Source organism: Phalangium opilio, unplaced genomic scaffold (genome assembly GCF_054372755.1).
Source record: "Phalangium opilio isolate 3A_F unplaced genomic scaffold, DU_Popi_V2 ptg000329l_1, whole genome shotgun sequence".
In the NCBI taxonomy this organism is placed as follows: Eukaryota; Metazoa; Arthropoda; class Arachnida; order Opiliones; family Phalangiidae; genus Phalangium; species Phalangium opilio.
The window spans coordinates 8,463,864-8,485,018 of record NW_028324226.1 but is presented as its reverse complement, the minus strand read 5'-3'; the positions used below and the strand labels follow the sequence as shown (position 1 = coordinate 8,485,018).

General features: G+C 39.5%; 2 protein-coding genes and 2 non-coding genes across 4 annotated transcripts; 2 read left to right on the top strand and 2 right to left on the bottom strand.

Annotated features, from left to right (window-relative positions):
* Positions 1 to 277: 277 nt before the first annotated feature.
* Positions 278 to 5,710, bottom strand: LOC149610676 (uncharacterized). Its single transcript, XM_089859563.1, has one exon. The coding sequence runs from the start codon at positions 5,708 to 5,710 to the stop codon at positions 278 to 280; it is 5,433 nt and encodes a 1,810-aa protein (XP_089715689.1).
* A 1,188-nt stretch (positions 5,711 to 6,898) lies between these two features.
* Positions 6,899 to 6,971, top strand: TRNAV-CAC (transfer RNA valine (anticodon CAC)). Its single transcript has one exon. It is a non-coding gene; the product is annotated as a tRNA-Val (tRNA).
* A 65-nt stretch (positions 6,972 to 7,036) lies between these two features.
* On the top strand, positions 7,037 to 7,109 carry TRNAV-CAC (transfer RNA valine (anticodon CAC)). Its single transcript has one exon. It is a non-coding gene; the product is annotated as a tRNA-Val (tRNA).
* Positions 7,110 to 15,024: 7,915 nt separating this feature from the next.
* Positions 15,025 to 20,919, bottom strand: LOC149610673 (uncharacterized). The gene has a single exon (XM_089859562.1). The coding sequence runs from the start codon at positions 20,917 to 20,919 to the stop codon at positions 15,025 to 15,027; it is 5,895 nt and encodes a 1,964-aa protein (XP_089715688.1).
* Positions 20,920 to 21,155: the final 236 nt, after the last annotated feature.

Sequence of the window (21,155 nt, the reverse complement as noted above, 5' to 3'; positions counted from 1 at the left end):
AATTCTAGAGTTTAGATCTATTGAAAGGGTTTTTTTGGGGGCTCAGCGAGGATAAAGAGGGACTATTCACAAAGTGAAGTAAAAAAATCAAAAAATAGAAAAGTTTCCACAAAATGATTAATAATAGATATCAGTTTTTTCTTGAAGGCGATTAAAAATATTCATAAACAATGACACTAATAATTCCTCATCAACACACTCCCGCCCCTTGACGGAAGGTCAAGACAATTAAGTTTACAAGATTTTTAAGTTTTAACAGAATCACTTTTTTTTTCTTTTAACATTCTAGAAGGTATAACAATTGAACGGGGCGGCGAATAGTGTTCCCCTTTGGTAACTTTAAAACACAAGATCTGATTATTCCGTCCCTGCCCTTAACAGTTTCACATACTCTACCCATTTTCCACATTAATCTGGGTATTTTAGCCTCCTCTACTAATACTACATCGCCAACTTCTAGTTCCCTTGTGGGTTGGCATTTGGTCCGGTGGTGTGCCGATCTCAAGGCTAATAAGTAATCTCTCCTCCACCGAGACCAAAATCTCTCCATCAAAGTTTGACGATATTGCCATCGTCTAGTTAAGTCTGCTCTAGCTACTTGCTGTGGTTCATTGCGAGGGAAAACTCTGGATGGAAGTACTGTCAAACGTCGGCCCACCAAGAAATGAGCAGGAGTAAGGGGCATGGGTTCCGACGCATCTTGATACGTATGAGTAATTGGGCGCGAGTTAATTGTCGCTTCAATCTCGGTAAGCACAGTCCCAATCTCTTCAAAAGTTAGCCTTGCTAACCCTACGACCTTTCTAAGCGCCACCTTAACGCTTCCCACGAGGCGCTCCCAGAAGCCGCCCCACCAGGCGGCCCGATCCGCTATATATCTCCAGGAGATCATTCGCGTGCTGAAGAAGTCCGCTACTTCCGGGCTCTTCATGTTTTTCCAAAGTAGGGCTAAGTCCGCTTCTGCCCGTTTAAAGGTTTTGGCATTGTCACTAAACATTGTCTTAACCATCCCGCGTCGCGAAATAAACCGACGAAAAGAGAGGATGAAGTTGCCCGTGGTTAAGTCTGAGACCGCCTCTAAGTGCACGGCACGCGTGACAGCGCAGGTGAATAATGCCACATATATTTTGCGTCCGTCCCGGTCATACAAGGGACCGCAGAAGTCGACGCCGCAAACTTCAAAGGCTGGAGCAGGTGTAGTTCTCGCTGGGGGGAGAGGGGCCATTACTGCGGCTGAGGGTTGTGCTCGAAAGTATTTGCATCTAGTGCACTTGTTTAGTTCTCTTTTGACCATTTCTCTGGCCCTAGGAATCCAATACTGCTCTCTGATTTCTCCCAGAGTGTCGCTTATTCCGACATGGTTTAGTCGCTGATGATGGTGAATAGCTAGAAGTTGAGCTAATCGACTCTGGGAAGGAAGTATCCATGGATTTTGTTCTCTGTATGAGAAATTGTCGCTACCAATACGGCTTCCAACGGTCATGAGACCATCTTTGTCTAGTGAGGGAGTGAGAGTAATCAGAGGCGAGGTGTTCGCAATTGGCTTCCCGTTTTTTAGCGCGCTCACTTCCGTTGTATAGTATTGCTGTTGAGTTTGCCCCACCCAGTACTTCTCGGCTTTGGAAATCTCTTCCGCGGTCAAGGGTCCAGTTATTTTAGTTTTAGTTTTCGCGTTTTCCGTGAATCGGATTATCCATGCCGTCACGCGATAAGCTCTAGTTAGTTTGCTATGGATGTCCAATGGGAATAGAGGTGACCTGGGTGGCTCGTTGCTGCCAATCACTTGCGTCACGGCTAGGCTCTTAGGTCGCAATTCCTCCTCAATTATCTCGTTATCTACTTTTTCTGTGCTTCTGGTTGGAGCATCTCCTTTGAGGAGGAAGTCAGGTCCGTGCAACCAGAGTGGGTTGCTAATTAAATCCGCGAGCTTTCCTCCGCGAGTCGGTAAGTCGGCTGGGTTAGTTTTCCCAGAACAATGATTCCAATTTAATGGGTCACTTATCTCTTGAATTTCCCTAACTCTATTGGCTACGAATGGCTTCCATTTGTTTGCGGTTCCGCGTACCCAGTGCAATGTTATCATAGAGTCGGTCCACATTGCGATCCTTGCCGGCTTAGTTTTTAATTGGCTCAAGAGACGATGAGTCAGTTTGGCTCCGATGACAGCTCCCATTAACTCTAGTCGCGGAAGAGTGAGTTTTTTAAGCGGCGCCACGCGAGCCTTCGAGGCAATGAGGGTGGTACGGTAGTTGAAATGTTTGTCTTGGTAGCGGATGTAGACGACAGTCGCGTAAGCTTGCTCGCTCGCGTCAACAAAGCAGTGGAGCTCGGTTCCGGTTGACGCGTCCTTGGGCGAATCTAGTGTGTAGAATCGTGGAATTTGCACGTGTCGCATCTCTGGTAACTCTCCGCACCAACTTGTAAATTTCTCAGATAAGTCTTTGGGTAGACTTTCATCCCATGGTAACCCTTTCTGCCAGAGCTCTTGGATGAGCATTTTCGCTCTTATAGTGAAGGGGCTTAAGAATCCAAGGGGATCGAAGATCCTTGCTACAGCTTGTAGCACAAAGCGTTTAGTATTGCCATTGTCTAATAGAAACTGGAGTAGAGCGCTCACGTCAAAGTATAGGGAATCTTTTTGCTCGTCCCAGGAGAGTCCCAAAACCTTCACCGATCTCGCTTTGGTCAAGGCTTCATTTGGGTTATCCGGCTCTATCTCGCCTCCCAGGAGCTTTTTTAGTTCTATGGAGTTACTTTTCCATTTTCGGAGCTTCATTCCAGCGTCGCTCATTATCTTCGCTGCGTCAATAGCCATGTCATAAGTTTCCTTGACGCTTGTTCCTCCCGTAAGTAGATCGTCGACGAATAAGTCTTGATCGAGAGTTTTGCTAGCGAGTGGGTGAGTCTCTGAGTATTTCCGCGCGTGGTGCTTGATAGTTGCTGAGAGCAGAAAGGGACTAGCTGTGACCCCGAAGGGCACCCTAGTTAGGCGGTACGTTTGTAGTTCGCGGTTTTCTGAGTCGCTAGGGTCTTTCACCCACAGAAAGCGTAGTGCGTCACGGTCCTCAGGCTTGATTTCGATTTGGTGGAAAGCCTTTTCGATATCTCCGGTTAGTGCTATGTCGTGTTCGCGAAATCTAATCAATAGGTCGAAGAGGTCTGGAACGAGGCTCGGTCCCGAGTTCATGCAGTCATTCAGTGATGGAATGCCGGATGCATGAGAGGATGCATCTAACACCACTCGCAGCTTTGTGGTTTCGCTTTCTTCTCGTATGACGGCTTGGTGTGGGATGTAGTATACCGCGATTCGTGGATCAGAAACGATCTCTTCCTTTTGTGGTACTACTTCTGCGATACCGACTCGCAGCTGTTCAGCGATTACGTCATTATAGTCAAGGTAGAGCTTCGGATTCGCTCTTAACTTCCTCAAAAGACCTTCAGTCCTTTTCTTAGCTATGACGTAATTATTTCCCAGTTGGTCTTTGTTAGTCTTCCATGGGAATCCCACTTGATACCTTCCATTGACGAAGGATATGGTTTCTTCCAAGTGATTAAGTGTTTCATCTTGCTCGAGTGATTTGACATGACCGTTATCCATAATGCCCATCGCGTCTAACTCCCATAAAGACCTAATTTGGCGGGATAGAGATTCTTCAGCTGCTAGAGTTACAGGCCGTACTTCCGTTCGCGTTATGGTGACGGTGTTCACGGTAACCGAAGGTGATTCTACCGCAGAAAAAGTGGCGACGCCCGTGGGTCCCTGTACGACCCATCCAAATTTAGTTTCTAGTGCCACGAGGGCTTTTCCTAGACGCTCTGTACGCCCGCTAGCGATTTCCCAATAACAATCAGAGCCGATAAGTATGTCGATAGGGTGTTCTGCATTGTTTCCGTCGCTTGGGTAGTCCGCGACTTCTAAACCGCGGTTTGCCATTTCTCCGATTAGTTCTTGACTTGGCACTGAGAAGGCCGCGCCACAGATTGAGCCTGCTTCAAAAGCCTTAATAGAACAAGTTTGCGTCGGATCATTCGCGTTTTGGAGCTGCAGCTGAATGATTTTTCTAGTAGTTTGAACGGGAGCTTCCCCTTCAAACTTATGCACGTTTATAGGCTTTTCTCCAATGATTTCTAAGTTTAGCTTGCGCGAGAGTGATTCGGTTATGAAACTGGCTTGGCTGCCGCTATCGAAGAATATTCGCGTTTTGAGAGAGGCGCCCGTTGGACCGATAACCCTAACTCTGGCCGTCTGTAGTAATATTTCTTCCGGTTGATGGTTGTTCGTGAAGTGCGTCGAAACAACCGCCGTTGAAGAATTTTGTCGCGTGTCCGACCCCGTAGAAGAGTTATTTTGGGTCTGCCCAGTTAAAGGGGCTTGCTGGTGGGGGGCGTTAGAGGTATTGCTGTCACAAATGGCTTGATGATGTTTACGCCCGCAAGAACCACAGCTTCTATATCTATAGCGACAACGCATGGCAGGATGCTTCCCTCTCAAACATATAAAACAATTCCTCTTTTCTGATAATCTCTTTTTACGTTCACCAATATTAAGATTGCAATTTAGGGGGTGATGATCAGAGCTTTCGCAAAAAGGACAGAGACTTGGGTCGCCCTGTGGGTTAGCATTATTTTGGTCATTCACTGCGACCTGCAAAGAAGCCACGGTTGGAATGGCTGGCTTCCCCGTGTAGTTTGTCTGTCTAGGTGTAAAATTTGGTTTCTCACTGAATTTCTTGAATTCTTTAGGCTTTGATTGTGGTCGTGTGACCGCCCTGACACGCTCTAGACAGACAATTTCCTTTTTAAGAAATTGCAAAAGCTCGGACACTTCCCATTCAGTATCTTCATCTTCACAAGTTCTACCCCTACTAAATTCTAACATCATTTCTGAGGGCAATAGCCCTCCAAGTATATGCACTAGAAAGGAACCGTATTGTTCTTGAGGGACACCTAAAGACGTTAAGCTCCTGACCTCTACTTCGCACGAATCATGTAGTTTTTTGAGCCCTTTAATGTCATCTCTACTATGCACAGCTGGTAATTGTAACAGATTGTTTTTATGCTCGCTAACTATCACACTTTTTGTCCCAAAACGATTAGTTAAAATCCTAATCGCTTCATTATAATGTTCTTCAGTTAAAGATAAACCCCGTATAGACGTAGCGGCGTCACCGCCTAATAATCCCCTAAGGTAAGAAAACTTATCTGTTGGTCCCAGACTCTCGTTGTTGTGGATTGCCGCTTCGAAGGGTCCCCAGAAGGCTTGCCACATGGAGAAATCGCCGTAGAATTTTTGCATTTCCAGTTTTGGGAGACGCACTGTCTGGTTCCTGCCTTCGCTCGACGTTACGCTTGGAGGCCGATACTGCTGCTGATTTTGACCAGTCCCAGGGAAATGATGCGTTGACTTCGCAATAAACCGTTTCGCGCGATTTCGCGAAATCACCAGTTTTTCCATAATTACGATCGCCGAAGCTAGTTCTTGATCAAATTGTTCTTCAGATACCGCTCCATCTAGTAGTGTCTGGTACCGATCATCCAGATGTTTAAGTTCAGTTTCTTTTGAGTCCAGTAGCGCGATTGCTTGCTCAAAAGCTTCAAGTTTAGGTTGCTCCTTTTGTATCTCAAGTTCGACCGAGTTAATCACTGTACTCACAGATGTACGTAGCGCTTTGAGTGCCCTTGCAGCGCGTTTTAGTTGGTCGTCCGCCATAGTTCCGATTCTCCGGTTAGTCCGTAGTTAAAGTTTCACAAGTCCGATTAATCCGTAGTTAGTAGTTAAAGTAGCCCGTATCCGATTAATCCCGATTAATCATAGAGTTAAAGTAGCACGCCACGCACCCGATTAATCCTTTAGTTTTAAGTAGCACGAATCCGATTAGTATTTTAGTTTGTTTTAAGTTAATTAGTCTTGTTACAAACTCGCCTTTCCCGGGTTTCGGCACCAAAATGTGGGGGAGAAATAGTTCGTTTTAAGGGGGGAGAGCTAATTTGGCACTAAAACCTTGCCGACTGAAAAACAAGGTTTCTAAGTTATTATTTAAGTCACTAAACCAAGAGTTGGTTCGAGGATGAAAGGTCGAGTTTAAACAAGTAAAGTAAGAAGTCCAGAGTTATAACAAAAAAACACAACTAAATTTATTTTCCTTGCCTGCTAGTATAGCGAGGTCTTTCCCGTACAAGTTTTGAAAGTGAAGTGGTAATAAAAGGTTTAAAATTGTAATCTCTCTTTTTTACTCAGCGGAGCCTCCCTGTTGTTTACCCAAAAAGATTCCTCTCGCGTGGGGTTGCGGTAAATTTCCATCTCGAGGTGAGGTCCGATGAACTCTCTTGCACGTGCGCTTATTCTTTAGCTACGGAAATTAACCTATTGAATTCTAGAGTTTAGATCTATTGAAAGGGTTTTTTTGGGGGCTCAGCGAGGATAAAGAGGGACTATTCACAAAGTGAAGTAAAAAAATCAAAAAATAGAAAAGTTTCCACAAAATGATTAATAATAGATATCAGTTTTTTCTTGAAGGCGATTAAAAATATTCATAAACAATGACACTAATAATTCCTCATCAACAAAAACTACAGCGAAGATACTTTTCGGAATTATCTTAAATTAACAATTAAGTATTCAGGGTGTGCTATCAGCCAGTTTGATCAAAACAATTAAGTCTAAGTATGTTAATTTTAGTTAATTACAGAAGTACGGCTTTGACCATCGTGATTGGACATAATAATTAGCTAGATCTCTCGGAAAACTCAGTGTTATTACGTGTCGGTAGTGTGGTGGTTATCACGTCCGCTTCACACGCGGAAGGTCCCAGGTTTGAGCCCTGGTAGATATTTGTATTGACCATCGTGATTGGACACAAGAATTAGCTAGATCTCTTGGAAAACTCAGAGCTACCACGTATCTATGGTGCAGTGGTTATCACGTCCGCTACACACGCGGAAGGTCCCAGGTTCAAGCCCTGGTAGATACATGTTTTTACCATCGTGATTGGGCGCTTGAATTAGCTAGATCTCTTGGAAAACTCAGTATTACCACGTATCTATGGTGTAGTGGTTATCACGTCCGCTTCACACACGGAAAGTCCCAGGTTCGAGCCCAGGTAGATACATGTTTTAACCATCGTGATTGGACATAATAATTAGTTAGATCTCTTGGAAAACTTAGACTTACCACGTGTCTGTGGTGTAGTGGTTATAATAAATATTTAACAATTATTTCACTTCACTTGGTTTAATAATGTGACATAGGTAGCATACTTTTTCCCTACATTTAAAACCATTAAACTAAGTAATATTAGAAGTACAACAGATTGTCAAAAAAAGATGCTAAAAGCCACTGTAAATGGTGCTTAAATGCCTAATATTTCCTTAATACTTCCAAATAATATTAGTAAATGGCGTGAATTGATCATAGAAATGGGGTTAAAGTACACCCTAAATGATGTCTTTTTTGGCACTGGAAAAAACAGCATATATGGTGTTTGAATGCACCATTATATTTTAGAGTGCAAATGTATGACGGTAAAGCAAACATAATTATTCAAAATTTAATTACATTAAGACTGAAGTGACAGATATTATATAAAAACGTCTTGGTTTGGACCAAGGCCGAAAAAACAAACGATATGTGTGAGGTTTATCAATTGACTGAAGTTCAGATATTGAAATTTTTTTCTAGTTATTTTTATCCACTCAATCCTTAATCAATATTTAATTCAATCAACTGATTTTACTGTTAATCGATCAAGTCCCTCTAAATTAATTGAAAAAATTACATATCTACGCTTTTTCAAGAACAATTAATTTCATGATAAAATGTTTTCGGAAAATGTAATTGTTCTTGAAAAAGCGTAGATATGTAATTTTTTCAATTAATTTAGAGGGACTAGATCGATTAACAGTAAAATCAGTTGATTGAATTAAATATTGATTAAGGATTGAGTGGATAAAAATAACTAGAAAAAAATTTCAATATCTGAAACTTCAGTTAATTGATAAACCTCACACATATCGTTTGTTTTTTCGGCCTTGGTCCAAATTTATATAGTTTTTTCTGATACTGTAAACGGGCAATTTAAAATTATTTATTTCTAACTTCCAATAGAGGCCAATAAAACGAAGAAGCAAAAAGTGTTCCAAACCTTAAATTACTGACTATACTTTGAGGATAAAAGGGTAGTAAATAAACCAGTCGATCTCCGTAATCGTTTTCCATTAAAGATTACCCACATTCTGTGGAAACACCATGACCCCAAGTAATTTATTATACGCAATGAATTTAATCTGCGGAAGTTCAAATTCTTCGATCAAATTTTAATATTTTAGGATTGTAGATATCCATTAAACTCCTAACCTTTACGAAGTGTTAGAGAATAATTTAGCATGCTGAGTAGAAGATAACGTTTCAAAGGGTAAATATGATATTGAGCTGTTGGATTTTAGTTATGAAACCCTTGACCTTACTATGAGATAGTAAACCGTTGCGTTAATAAATTAACACTTATTTGATATAAAATAGTTCCGACTTGTTGAAAAAAACCTAATTTGGTATTTATTAAAACTACTTGGTACGACTGAGCCAAAAGTGCTCTGTTTACGTTAACAAACAAGGTTGTATCTTTTTCAGTGTTGAAATGTCTAATAAATTAAATTGATGTATTTTGGTAAAACTAATTTGCACGATTTACCCAATGAAACTTGAATTATCTTAGGTGCGATAACTGCATAATAACGAGCCAGAGTTTTCTACTGATTGGTGTTTAATTGATAGATGTAATTCTAGAAGCAGGAATGGAGAACAGAGTAATTTGGGCGCGAGTCAAAGTCCCGGACCCCTTCTTCGGGACTGGAGGGTATGGAAGAAGAGGCGGGTCATAGCGACAGAGGTAAAAAAGAACTACGTATTTTTCGTCGTCCCCGGCAGGCAGCACCGTCATCAAAACGTAGTTTAAGTGAGCCAATAAGATAATTTAAAATTTTCGTTACGTGTCGGAGGGAGAAGCTCTATACTGGGCTATGAGTCGGACTGAAGCAAATACTAACCGTTCTCCATTCCTGCTTCTAAAATTACACCTATCCCTGCGTCAAGACATGTGCTTCTTTGTAATTCTGCAAAAATTCACAAAAAGTCGCCAAGTGCGAACAAGGCCTGTTGCTGTGAACCTTAAATTTGCTGCGTACGGGGCGAGACGGGTGGAAAAGCTACAACGGGAGACTTAATAATACTTATATGCTTCATTTCAATATTTGGAATAATTAACGAAAAATAATTGTTTAATTAACCTTCAAAACACAATTATTATAATGCAAATTCAAAAAGATTAACACAGCATGATTAAATCACCATTATCCAAACTTAAATTGAATAACTTATGAGACACCCCTATAAAATTTCTCTAATAAATTATTCTCTCCCTCATTAGAGCCCCAATTTTCCTTATCATTTTAACTTGGAAATAATTCCCCGAAAAGGCCTCGTTAATCGTTGAATAGTATCTATTATCTCTTTATGCATAATTAATCTTTTCGAATTAGCCTTAAAGATAATTTTCCTGAATTTCCAGAAGTAGCTTTAGCCTAAGGATTCCATTTATCATATACAGTATAGATAGCATCATCAGAAATTGGCCATTGTTATGGTTAATTTAATATCTTTCTATAATTCCAATTCAATGTTAATTCGGCATTCCCTTGAAGCAAATGTCGGCTGTAGTTTATTTTAAACAAATGCCACTAGATTCTCCTTTAGTTGAGGAGTGGAGACTGCCCCGTTAAGTTTTAGGAAAAGCTAGTTTTGGCTCATTCCTCGAGGATAAGTTCTGATTGGTTGTTGCCTTTGAAGAGTTATAATTGTTGTGCAGAAGCTTGGCCAGCATGATAAGGGCGTCACGGGAGCAGATATTTGCTTTAAAAACTGAATTTGCTAGTGCTAGAACATTTTAAGACCGAACTAATGCGATTGTAGAATATAAGCTTTAACTGACTTAACTTTCCTCTTTATTCACATTCATTGTAAATCTATGACTAAAAATATCTCAATCCTAAATTTTTAATCTGGGTACACGGTAGTCTACCCTTCAAGTTGAGCACTCCGTGCACTCTCCAAAAACCCTTCGAACACTCTTTTTTCGAAGCAACTTAGGCAGTTTTAAGCCCCCATGCATATTATTTGTGTATTAAGAGAAAAGGCTGAAATTTCACTTACCAAGACCACTTACTGGATTTACCACTACCTTCAAATTAGAAGTTTGTACCTAATATAGTTTACGAAATATCTCAAGTCAAAGTTGCGTTATTTGATCACTCACTCACACACTCACTAACCAGTCATCAAAAGGGATTTGGGTAGGATTTAATTTATAAAGAAAGGAACAGTTAAAAAACTATTTTTCAGTTCTGAGTTTAACAACTAGATGGCGCTGTCGTTAGAAACAATATCAGAAACAAAAAGAATGTCTACCTACAAATGGAAGTGAGATGCCAACAAAAACATTAACATGTAAAAATATACCAAGCTTCAAAGTGTTGTGATCCCAAGTTTTATATAAAGTTATATACAGTTTTATATACTTTGTTTATATAAAACATATCGTCACAGCAAAATTGAATAATAATATTGCCAATGGACATACGTACTTAACTGCGACAGCCAAGTGACGCTATGTTTTAAATAAACAATAATATAAAACTTGTCTGTGCATGGAATCTCAGAACATTTTATGGGGTAGCAGTTAAATAGCGAAGCTTGGCATATTTTCACATGTTTATGTACTTCTTGGGATTCTCTTTAATAACTTCAAGTTAGTGTATGTGTTCTAACATGTTACTCACTCGCGCTAATTTCTCCAATAATGTGCATGGTTATCTCTCTTGACAGAAAAGGTCTGCTTGCAAACCTTGAATTACACAAATATCACTATTACGTAAGTCATTATTAGCTTGTTATTTATTTATTGTAACACTTAAAGTGCAATGACATAAAAGAGCAGTAAAAAATAAATGTACGTGTAGCGTTAGAAAGTTAGACCGTAGACGTCAGCATTTACTTTCAAGGCAATTTCATTACCGATCACACACCCATTGTATTTTTAACTCTATGTGTATACTACCTATTACCTGTGCTATTTATAATTGGATCCATAAAACTGTTAACTTGCCGTTTTCCTGCCGCTGCTTTTACATAGTTTTTCTACGTGGTTCAGTTTCAATCGCTTTAATTTTTCGCGACGAATGTCAGTGGCTTACCCGCTAAAGTTTTGGAAATAATCGATATTTAGGTGAGCTTCATTTCAAGTAAATTCATGTAAAGTCTGTTTGTTGTTCTAGTATTTTATACAATGATAAAATGGCGAATATTACAATGAGTATTTAGAATTGTGTGTATTAAAGTGTTAAGTTTGGTAAATATTTGATTGCAATAGGTTAGTAAAACTAAAGTGTTATCTTTATTAAAAATGGGCAAATTTCACGATTTTCAATGATGGTTGTCATTCACTAACATGGTTTTTCGATCGTTTGTAGTTATAATGACATATTTATAAGTATAATTTGCCCCCAAGCAAGATGATATGGGATTTCAATTAATATCGTTATTTGTTTCTAAGTATTGTATGTACCCAAGTTATATAATTTAAATTTCTATTGGTAAACAACCGCAGAACTAACCCTTCATAAAAGGTTTCCGCTTTTCTTTACTATTTTACTTCATACAGCTATCAGGGGCACATGTTTACATAGTTTAAAATATCTATTTTCAGTTGAAGGCAGTAGGAAACTTCGTGGATGGTTTAGCATTTCGCTCAAGCTTGTTAATTTAAAAACAAGCCGGGATTTTAATTGATTTTCACTCCCTTTAAAGGCTTGGACCTAATTTCGAAAATTTAACCCGGTTTTTCATTTATTAAAGGAATAGCGACGTGGTTTAAAAATGATCTCAAATCTAAAGAAAACCTATTCCAAAAAATATGCCTGATCAATATTTAAATATGAGGGAAAACCGGGGAAAACACAGAAAAAAACACCTGGAAAACTTGAAATTTGGGGGGCAAAGCAAATTTGCGGGGAAGATTTTTGGCGGGGTTTTCTCCTTGATACGTCACTCGCGGCATCTCGCGGAAATACCAAGCGCGAACACCCGAGTCTACTAATGCCGCGCGAATCTGAATGAAATAGGCTTAACGCGGCGACACTACACTAACAGGCGACACGTGAGCGACATCTAGAGAGAAAATTTCTCCTTACAACGTTAAAACGAAGGAAAATTTTAACTAAGCCTTTTCCAAACACGATACTTTGATTGCAATTTTATAAATTGCTGCGAAACCAAATAAAAAAGTAAACATATCATAATAAACTAGATTTTTCAATGATTTTTTTCGCATTTTAAGTTTGTGGATGACGAAAATTATGTCACTAACACTTTAAATAATTTAAATTTCATTATTTAAAAAGAGTTTCGTATGGATCTTTATGAAAAGTGAAGCCTATGCTTTATACTTCATTTAATACTCAACTAATACAGGGAAAAATAAAACCTCTAGTTATCCTGGTTTTCATTTAGAATAAGTTTTTCTTGCTTAAATTTATTCGCTTTGTCATTTATAATATTTATGGCCCTCTAGGGAGCTCGAGTTACTTTTTTTAAGCATATTGGATAGAAATCAATCTGCTTGAATAATGGATGGATAACCAGCCGAAGCTAATCGGATACCGGTATAGGAATCTGTCCAGTACCGTGCCATTACTAATTGGCTATTTACATGATCTGATATCGTTAAGGGGTTACGCCTAATCTTAGATAGGTCAAGGGTTATACATCATTAGGCTTTAACGTTCACTTTGCGTTCACTTCGTTAATATATGTAGTCAAACTTATTGGACTTCATGGTTATTATCGGCGGGATATTTCATTACTGATTTTTTATATTTTTAATATGACGCAGTCACATAACGTGACAATTTACTTGAGCTAAATTTTCATCAAGAAATGTTTGGATCAAAGATTTAGCGTGTTATGCGTTTTCATACCCGAATAAAGGCGCGTTAACAAGCGCGCCAGAAAACGAAAAAGTCGAAGCTGAAAGCTTATTTTAATATTTTTGAAGTGAGTTCTCGCACGAGCGTTCACAAAAGCATTAGATGCCGATAGATGACACTAATTTTGGTTTTAAGCTCAGATCAAACTTGTTTAATTTTCTCGCAAGCTTTATTCCTCGCAACTATCAGGTGATAGCGTAAGTTCATAAGATATGGTTACTGAGAGCTTGTTATGAGGTGATGTAGATGAAACGCCATAGATTCTCGTAAATCAACGCCTGGTGAGGCGCTGTCAAAGGCTTAGTACAGACTAAATTGGCAGAGCTGTGCTAATTAATTAGCAACATTTACTAATTGAAAATGGTAATTGAATTTTAATTACCTTAGTGCTAATTGAGATGTAATTCTAATTAATTAGTATGAATAGGAAAGGTAATTATCTAATTAAAATTTAATTAGATTTAAGATTAACTAATTAGCCAATTGGATTTTCAATTAATCTTTTAATTTAGTAAAAACTAAAAGTCGAGGAATTAACTCTTGATTCATATGGATGGAAATAGTCCAACATAGAACCGAACGGCTAAGGCCAGATTTTTGTAGTTTTGTTTCCTCGTGGGGTTACATTCATTTTGGATGAACTTTGGACTTTAGACATTATTTCATCTGAATAGAAAAAATAGAGAAAATATTTACTTTTTCCAAAAAAAGTAGTCCATTTTTGGGGCAATAGACATTGAGAAAGCTTTTACCGATTGAAGCCAAGGAACGAGGTTTCTTATTTATTTAGGATGCTAGAGAACCATTTTTAGCTACCTGTGATATTATACAAACAAAACTTGGATTATGGGAACGGAGTGTTTTGTGACCTTGGTAATGTATGTTTGAGGAGCAAGGACCCACGAAATTGTGAATACATAATAGCCTAAATGGAATTTTTGAGAGCATCTGATTCATTGGTTGTAAAAAATCGTAGAACGATCACTGTTTTGATATTGTTAAGGAAACCGCGAACTTCATTTCAATAAAAGTTGAGAGAAATTACATAAACAGTGGCTAAGCTGTTAACTCGAATTGATACCGTTCTAGCCGTAAGTAGTAACAACGTTTTTGTGACACTAACCGAAAGGTTTTAGGCTAAATTGTCAGTATTTGCTTTGTAAAACAGGTTAGTTGGTGCGGATGCGATTTACAATTTATATTCAATCTGAAATTTCATCAAACTTTCTGTGAGTCGATTTTCTTTCAGAGTTACACACGTAGCTATTCATATTACGTAATCGTATTTTTCTTGTACTTTGGTTCAAAGATGGTTTTATGACCAAGAATCCATATAAAACCTGAGAACGTATGAATAGCCTAAGGTTTCCGAGATGTCTTGCATTTCGAATGGGTCGTTACGAGGTTTCCAATGATGCGAGGAAAGTGGGATTATTGGAACTGTTGGAAAAAACAACCTGATATCACAGGATTCACGGCCGCGCAGATTCCTTCGCCAACCATATCGTGAACTACGCCTTTAACTATAGAACGGATACCTACACAAAATCGATCCATGTGGTTTCGCGAACTGAGCGCATTTCAAATTTACGTTTAAATTCTTAACATGAAGAGCTATCAATTACACAGCAGCTAATTAGTAAGCTACGCATGTTTAGACGCAGCTTCTTTCAATTTATAAACTTCAATAAATGACTATATTTAGTAAAACAAACTATTTATTTTGTACATTCAAATTTGGTAAACCATTTTCTGCCGATATAGGAGATCCTCTCTCTTTCGCGTACAAAATCATTCTACCTTCAGGTTACAATATTTTAAGAATTCAAACGAAAAGCCATAAAACCCATCACCTTTCCCCTTTATGAGTCATATCAAAACAATTTTTATACCGTCCAAAAAAAGTATAACCGACTCAGAGTCGCCATCTAGGCCACTTTACAACAGCTCCCCACCATGAACTTAATCTAATTATAGTTCATTCTCATTTCAATGTTCAATTTCCAAGGGGCACACTTGATTTATCGGTCTTTTTACTGTACCTCCTTTTGCTAATTTCAATTCGCAAGATCTAACGTGCCCGTCTCGTCCTGCAGTGACTGATTCTACTCGTGCTAGTTTCCACTTAGTTCGCGGGGTATTTTCGTCATCCAAAAGTACCACGTCACCTTTCGTTATGGAATGTCCATTTTCTTGAGATTTTAGTTTATGTACAGATTGTAATTGAAGGATATATTCCTTCTTCCACCTAGTCCAGAAACGATCCGTTAATCTCTGTTGATAGGCCAGTCTTTTCTTTAATTCGTCTGGTTTTGGAATTGTGTTGTTGGGAAAACTAGCCCGGAATGGTGGGATGCTGGTCAATCTTCCTCCAATTAGAAAATGACTTGGTGTCAATGGAGACGGGTCATTCGGATCAGAATATGTATACGTAAGTGGCCGAGAATTTATCACTGCTTCTATTTCCGTAAGAACGGTTGACAATTCTTCAAAGTTCAAAAGAGCTCTTCCGACAATTTTCCTTAAAGGGACTTTTACAGAGGAAACTAGTCTTTCGTAAAAGCCTCCCCACCATGGCCCGCGTTCTACGATATATTTCCATGTGATACGGAAATTAGCAAAAAATGCCTTCACCTTTTCACTAGTCATGGCCTTCCAAATCGAAACTAACTCCTTTTCAGCACGCTTAAAGGTTTTAGCATTGTCCGAATAAATAATACTCGGTACGCCTCTTCTGGAAATGAACCTCTTAAAGGCCAACAGGAAATACTCTGATGTTTGGTTTGAAATGAGCTCTAGATGTACCGCTCTCGTATTGGCGCATGTAATTAAGAGAATATAACTCTTTCTTGTCACCTTCCAGTCCTTAATGTACACTGGACCTGCATAATCCAAACCGATAATTTCAAAAGCTTTTGAGTCCGTTAACCGATCCCTCGGCATAGGCGCTGTTTTAGGTACGCAGTGTTTAAGTTTCCATCGGCGACAGATATAACATCTGTTCACACAATTTTTCGCAAGTTGTCTTCCCTTTTGTATCCAAAACTTCTCACGGACCTGGATAAGTGTATCTGAAGTGCCTGAGTGACATACTACTTGATGTGCGAATTTCGTTTGGAGTTCCGAATAACAATGCTTGTAGGGTAAAATTATTGGATGCTTGACTGAGTAACTAAACTGAGATTTCTGGAGACGTCCGCCTACTCGCATTATACCCTTTTCATCGATGAAGGGATCGAGCTCAGAAATGAACGAGTTCTTGATAGGCGCCCCATTCTTCAGTTGGTTTAGTTCTTCCGAGAAAATTTCTTCTTGTACAACTCTGTTCCAATAATTTTCAGCCTTTTCTAATTCTTCCGCAGATAAAGGGCCTTCAATTTTATTGTCCCTATGTTTAAGGTTGTAAATAAAACGTTGTGACCACGCCGTTACTTTTAAGATCTTTCTTATGTCACTATAATTTTCCAAGGTGAAGATTGCGTTAAGTTGACGATTTTGTTCGATGCTTGTCAAGGCGGAAATTACCTTAGCCTTGTTTCTCGTTTCAACTTCAACCTCTTCCGTAATTTCTTTAACCTTAGTAAGGTTAGTTTGCGGCCACTCATCTTCTCTTAATAGCAACCAAGAAGGACCTTTCCACCAAGGTCTTGCAATTGCTAATTCTCTTAGTTGCAGGCCTCTTGTGAGAAAATCCGCGGGGTTTTCAATTCCCCGGCAATGATTCCACGATTGTGGTTCCGATAGTCTTTGGATTTCACTGACTCGGTTGGCCACAAATGGTTTCCAATCTCGTGGATTGCCTTTAATCCAAAAATACGTTACTGTAGAATCTGTCCACAGATATACGTTTGACTTATTTATCAAGAGTATTTTTCCAAGCCTTTCAGCTAATCTTGCTCCGGTTAAGGCTCCTAGGAGTTCCAATCTTGGTAGCGTAATTCTTTTTATGGGAGTTACCCTAGCCTTGGACGATACGAATGAAGTTTCGAATAGCCCATCTTCAAATTTGAATCTTATGTACGCTACACATCCGTAGGCAGTTTCGCTAGCGTCACAAAATACGTGAAGCTGACTTTCTTTCACTCTTTGTTCGCCTGCCAGTTTATAGTAATACCTTGATACTTTAATGTCTTCCAACTCCTTCAACTGTGAGCTCCAGTTGTTCCACTGTGAGCTGATATGGGCGGGTAATTCCTCGTCCCATCCAACTCCTTCCCTCCATAGACATTGAAATAAAGTCTTGATTGTTATCGTAAATGGAGTGACAAATCCAATAGGGTCAAAGATGCGTGAGGCTGCACTCAAAACACTCCGCTTTGTATTGACGAAATTTTGTAGCATCTTTAGAAGTCCCGTGACTTCAAATGAAAAACAATCTGTTCTAGGACTCCAAGTTAATCCAAGAACCTTGTTGTTTTCTGGATTTTGAAATATCGTTTTTTCTTCCTTTGGTTGTGGTTCGATCAACTGATTTAGATGGACTCTTAATGCTGGTGAATTAGTTTGAAATTTACGTAACGACATTCCCGCGTCTTTTAAAATCTCTGTGGTTTCTGAGACGATCATCTTCGCCTCTTCGTCGTCTTTACCTCCTGTAATTAGGTCATCGACGTATATTTCTTCTCTGATTTTCTTGCAGCTCTCTGGATAAGTTTCTTCGAGTTTTTTCGCGTGGAATCGAATAGTTGCGTTTAAGAGAAACGGACTGCAAGTTAATCCAAATAAGACGCGAGTGAACCTCCATAATTTTATGTCTGTAAATTCAAGTCCATCGATCCACAAAAATCGGACGAAATCCCTTTCTTCTTGGGCTATGGAGATTTGTAAGAAGGCTTGTTTGATGTCTGCCGTAACCGCAATCTTGTTCTTCCGGAAGTTGATTAAAATGTTATATAAGTCAGGATTCAGATTAGGTCCTGACTCTAAACAGTCATTTAAGGATGGGTGATCCTTTTCGTGAGCTGAACCGTCAAAGACAATACGAATTTTTGACGTAGCCCTTTCTTCTTTAATTACCGGATGATGGGGTAAATAAAAGACATCTTTCCTTCTCCTTTCAATTTCTGACTCCACAATCTCTTCAATAATTCCTTCTTGCGCATATTCCTTGAAGATACGATGGTAGTCTTCAAGCAATGAAGGATTCGAATTCAAGCGCTTTAGTAATCCCTTTAGACGCTTCTTTGCTAGATCGTAATTGTTGGATAGGTCCCGTCTTTCTTCCTTCCAAGGGAATTCAACTTCGTACCTTCCGCCTTTCATAGTAACTTTATTCTCGAATTTCCGTACCAAGTCTTCTGAAGCGAAATTCTCCATCTCGTTTTCTCTAATGCCAATGCTTTCAAGTTCCCAGAACCTTCGTAATTCTTTTCCAACTACTTCAATTTCTTCAGTGGTCACAAGGTTAACGGAGACTGAAGTTTTTTGTGAACTTGTTACTAATGCTGAACTGGTTTCTGGACCATGAACCACCCAGCCAAATTTGCTTTCTAGTGCCATGAGATTGGCATCGATTCTTCGGTGATGACCAGTAAGGGCTTGCCAGTAATAATCGGCACCAATTAAAATTCCCAATGGTTGTTCACCCTGTAAGTCTGTTCTTGGTTGGTCTCCAAGATTCAGTCCCATAGACTTCATTTTCTCTCTAACCTTCCTTCCAGGAACTTGTAGATTAGCCATACTGATAATTGGAATTTCCAAAGCCTTGATTTCCAAGAACTGGTCATCAAACAAACTCTTCAGTGTGACTTTGACTCTTCTACAGTTTAATAATTGTGAAGGTCCTCCTCCAAAGGCATGTACGTCTAACGTTTCTTCCGTGTCAGAGACGAATCCTAGCTTTTCTGACAAGTCCTTTAGTACGTACGTCCTCTGTGATCCACTGTCTAGTAGACATCTGATATTTTCTAAATCCGAATTTCCAATTGCCTGAACGGTTACTGTTTGCAGTAAGATCGATTCGGACTCCGGTTCTGTTAGTGCTGCAGAAGTTACAGTGGTTTCCTGAGATGACTTCTTGTCTTCCTTTTCTTCCTGTTGTTCTGACGTTCCTTCAGTTGTAATGTCAGATTCGTCACACAGAGTTGTGTGATGACGTCCACTGCATACTTTGCATTCTATTTTCACCCTGCAACGTTTTGCGAGATGTCTTCCGGTGACGCAAATATAGCATCGCCCTTGCTTCTTAAGGAGTTCCTTTTTCTTTGAAGGGACCAATACTTTACACGTTTCGTAAGTATGATTCGTTAGGCGACAAAATAAGCATCTTGCTGAACTGGATGACGACGTAAGGATAGTTGACTGTACTGAATTGGTTCTATAAAAACTATCCGCCTTCTTCTTAGGTGTGGGTTTTGGCGCTGTATTTCCGTCTTTTGAACTCATAACGTAAATACTCGCTCTTTCTCTTGATTCCACCTCGTTCCTCAACACGGATAATAACTCCTTAATGTCCCACGGCCTATCGCTGTTTCGGTTCCTACTGTACTGCAAGGTAATTTCCATTGGAATCAATTTCAAAATTAAGGGACAGAGAACGGGTCCATATTCATTGAAATTAGACCCAATTAATTCCAGCGCTGTTATTTCTCCTTCGCAAGTATCGTAGAGTTTACGTAGGGCTTTTATATCAGAATCCTTTCTCACAGGTGTGAGTTCATAAAGGTTTTGAATGTGATTATGAATGAGTGCATCCTTTCTTCCAAATCGATTTTTAAGTCGCGTAATTGCAACATCGTAATTTGCATCATTCACTTCTAACCTTCCAATGTGATTAAAAGCCGTTCCTTCCAAATAAGACCGTAGATAAATAAGCTTCTGAACATTAGAGAGCGTATTATTATTATGTATGGAGACTTCATATCTTCCCCAAAATTCTGTCCATTTTGAAACATCCTTTGATTCCCCATCAAAACTATAAACCTTTATTTCGGGAAGTTTCATTCCGTACCATTGTTGTGTTGGTGGTTGGGGTGGTTGGTGTCCAACGCTGCTTGTCATAGCTTGTCCCATACTGGTTACCCCACTCGTATAGAGGGGAGGGGGAAAAGGCGCTGTAGTAGTACTTGGAGCTCCAAAAAACCCACCAATATTGCCTCCGCTGGGGTAAGGTAGGGCTGTGTTCGCACTTCCTTGACTTCTCTGAGTGCTCCATTGTGAAAGAGGGGAGTTGAAGCGGGGATAGCTTCCAATATTCGATGCCCCGATCGTAAATGGAGAAGGGGTGGTAATAGCCGATGTTGTCGTGTTTGGAATTCCAAAACCGGTCCCGCCAAGGTGAGAGACAGTGCTGCCTGGTTGAACTGCGTTCGCACTCCCTGGGCTTGCCTGAAGTCCCAATTGTGAAAGAGGGGAGATAAAGCTAGGAAGGTATCCACTACCTATAGTTGTAGGTTGTAATGGCGCGCTCGTCGTAAAGGGTGTAGTTGTTATGCCGCTTGTAAAACCCGAACCGATTGAAAAAGGTTGTGTAATGTTCAAATTAGGCGATTGGGTTTGTGTTACATTCTGACTCGAAGCGGAATTAGCGTTTTGACTTGAAGCGTTTCCTTTTTCTATCATTTCTAGAGCATTTCTTATTTTATCTCTAGCCTTCCTAATGTTATTAGAATAAGTATCCGATGTTATCAGATCATCCTCAATTAACTGTAAGTCATTGATCTGCATCGCAAGTTCATCATCAAGTTCAGAAAGTCGGAATTCCTTACTTTGTAATTCGCTGAGGTTGTCCTTTAATTCTTCCTCGTCAAGTACAGTTTTCTTAAGGTTGTGCTCAATCTTCTTGATTAATTTCGTAGTTAACCCTCTAGTAGTTACTCGTTTTTGTTTAAGCACATCAGTTTTAGTTAAACTGTCCGTAGTATTTGATCCTGTTGGAGTATCCATTTTGTTCTTTCGTATAGTCACGTAGCCTAGTTGCCGCGTAGTCCTTCCGCGTGGAATTCCACTAATTCTATTCTAATTATTAATTAATCCCCTGGGCCGGGTTTCGGCACCATTGTTTAGACGCAGCTTCTTTCAATTTATAAACTTCAATAAATGACTATATTTAGTAAAACAAACTATTTATTTTGTACATTCAAATTTGGTAAACCATTTTCTGCCGATATAGGAGATCCTCT

What these genes read in the sequence shown, in the direction of transcription:
- LOC149610676 (XM_089859563.1), bottom strand. Translation starts at nt 5,710, where the DNA reads ATGGCGGACGACCAACTAAAACGCGCTGCAAGGGCACTCAAAGCGCTA.
- LOC149610673 (XM_089859562.1), bottom strand. Translation starts at nt 20,919, where the DNA reads ATGGATACTCCAACAGGATCAAATACTACGGACAGTTTAACTAAAACT.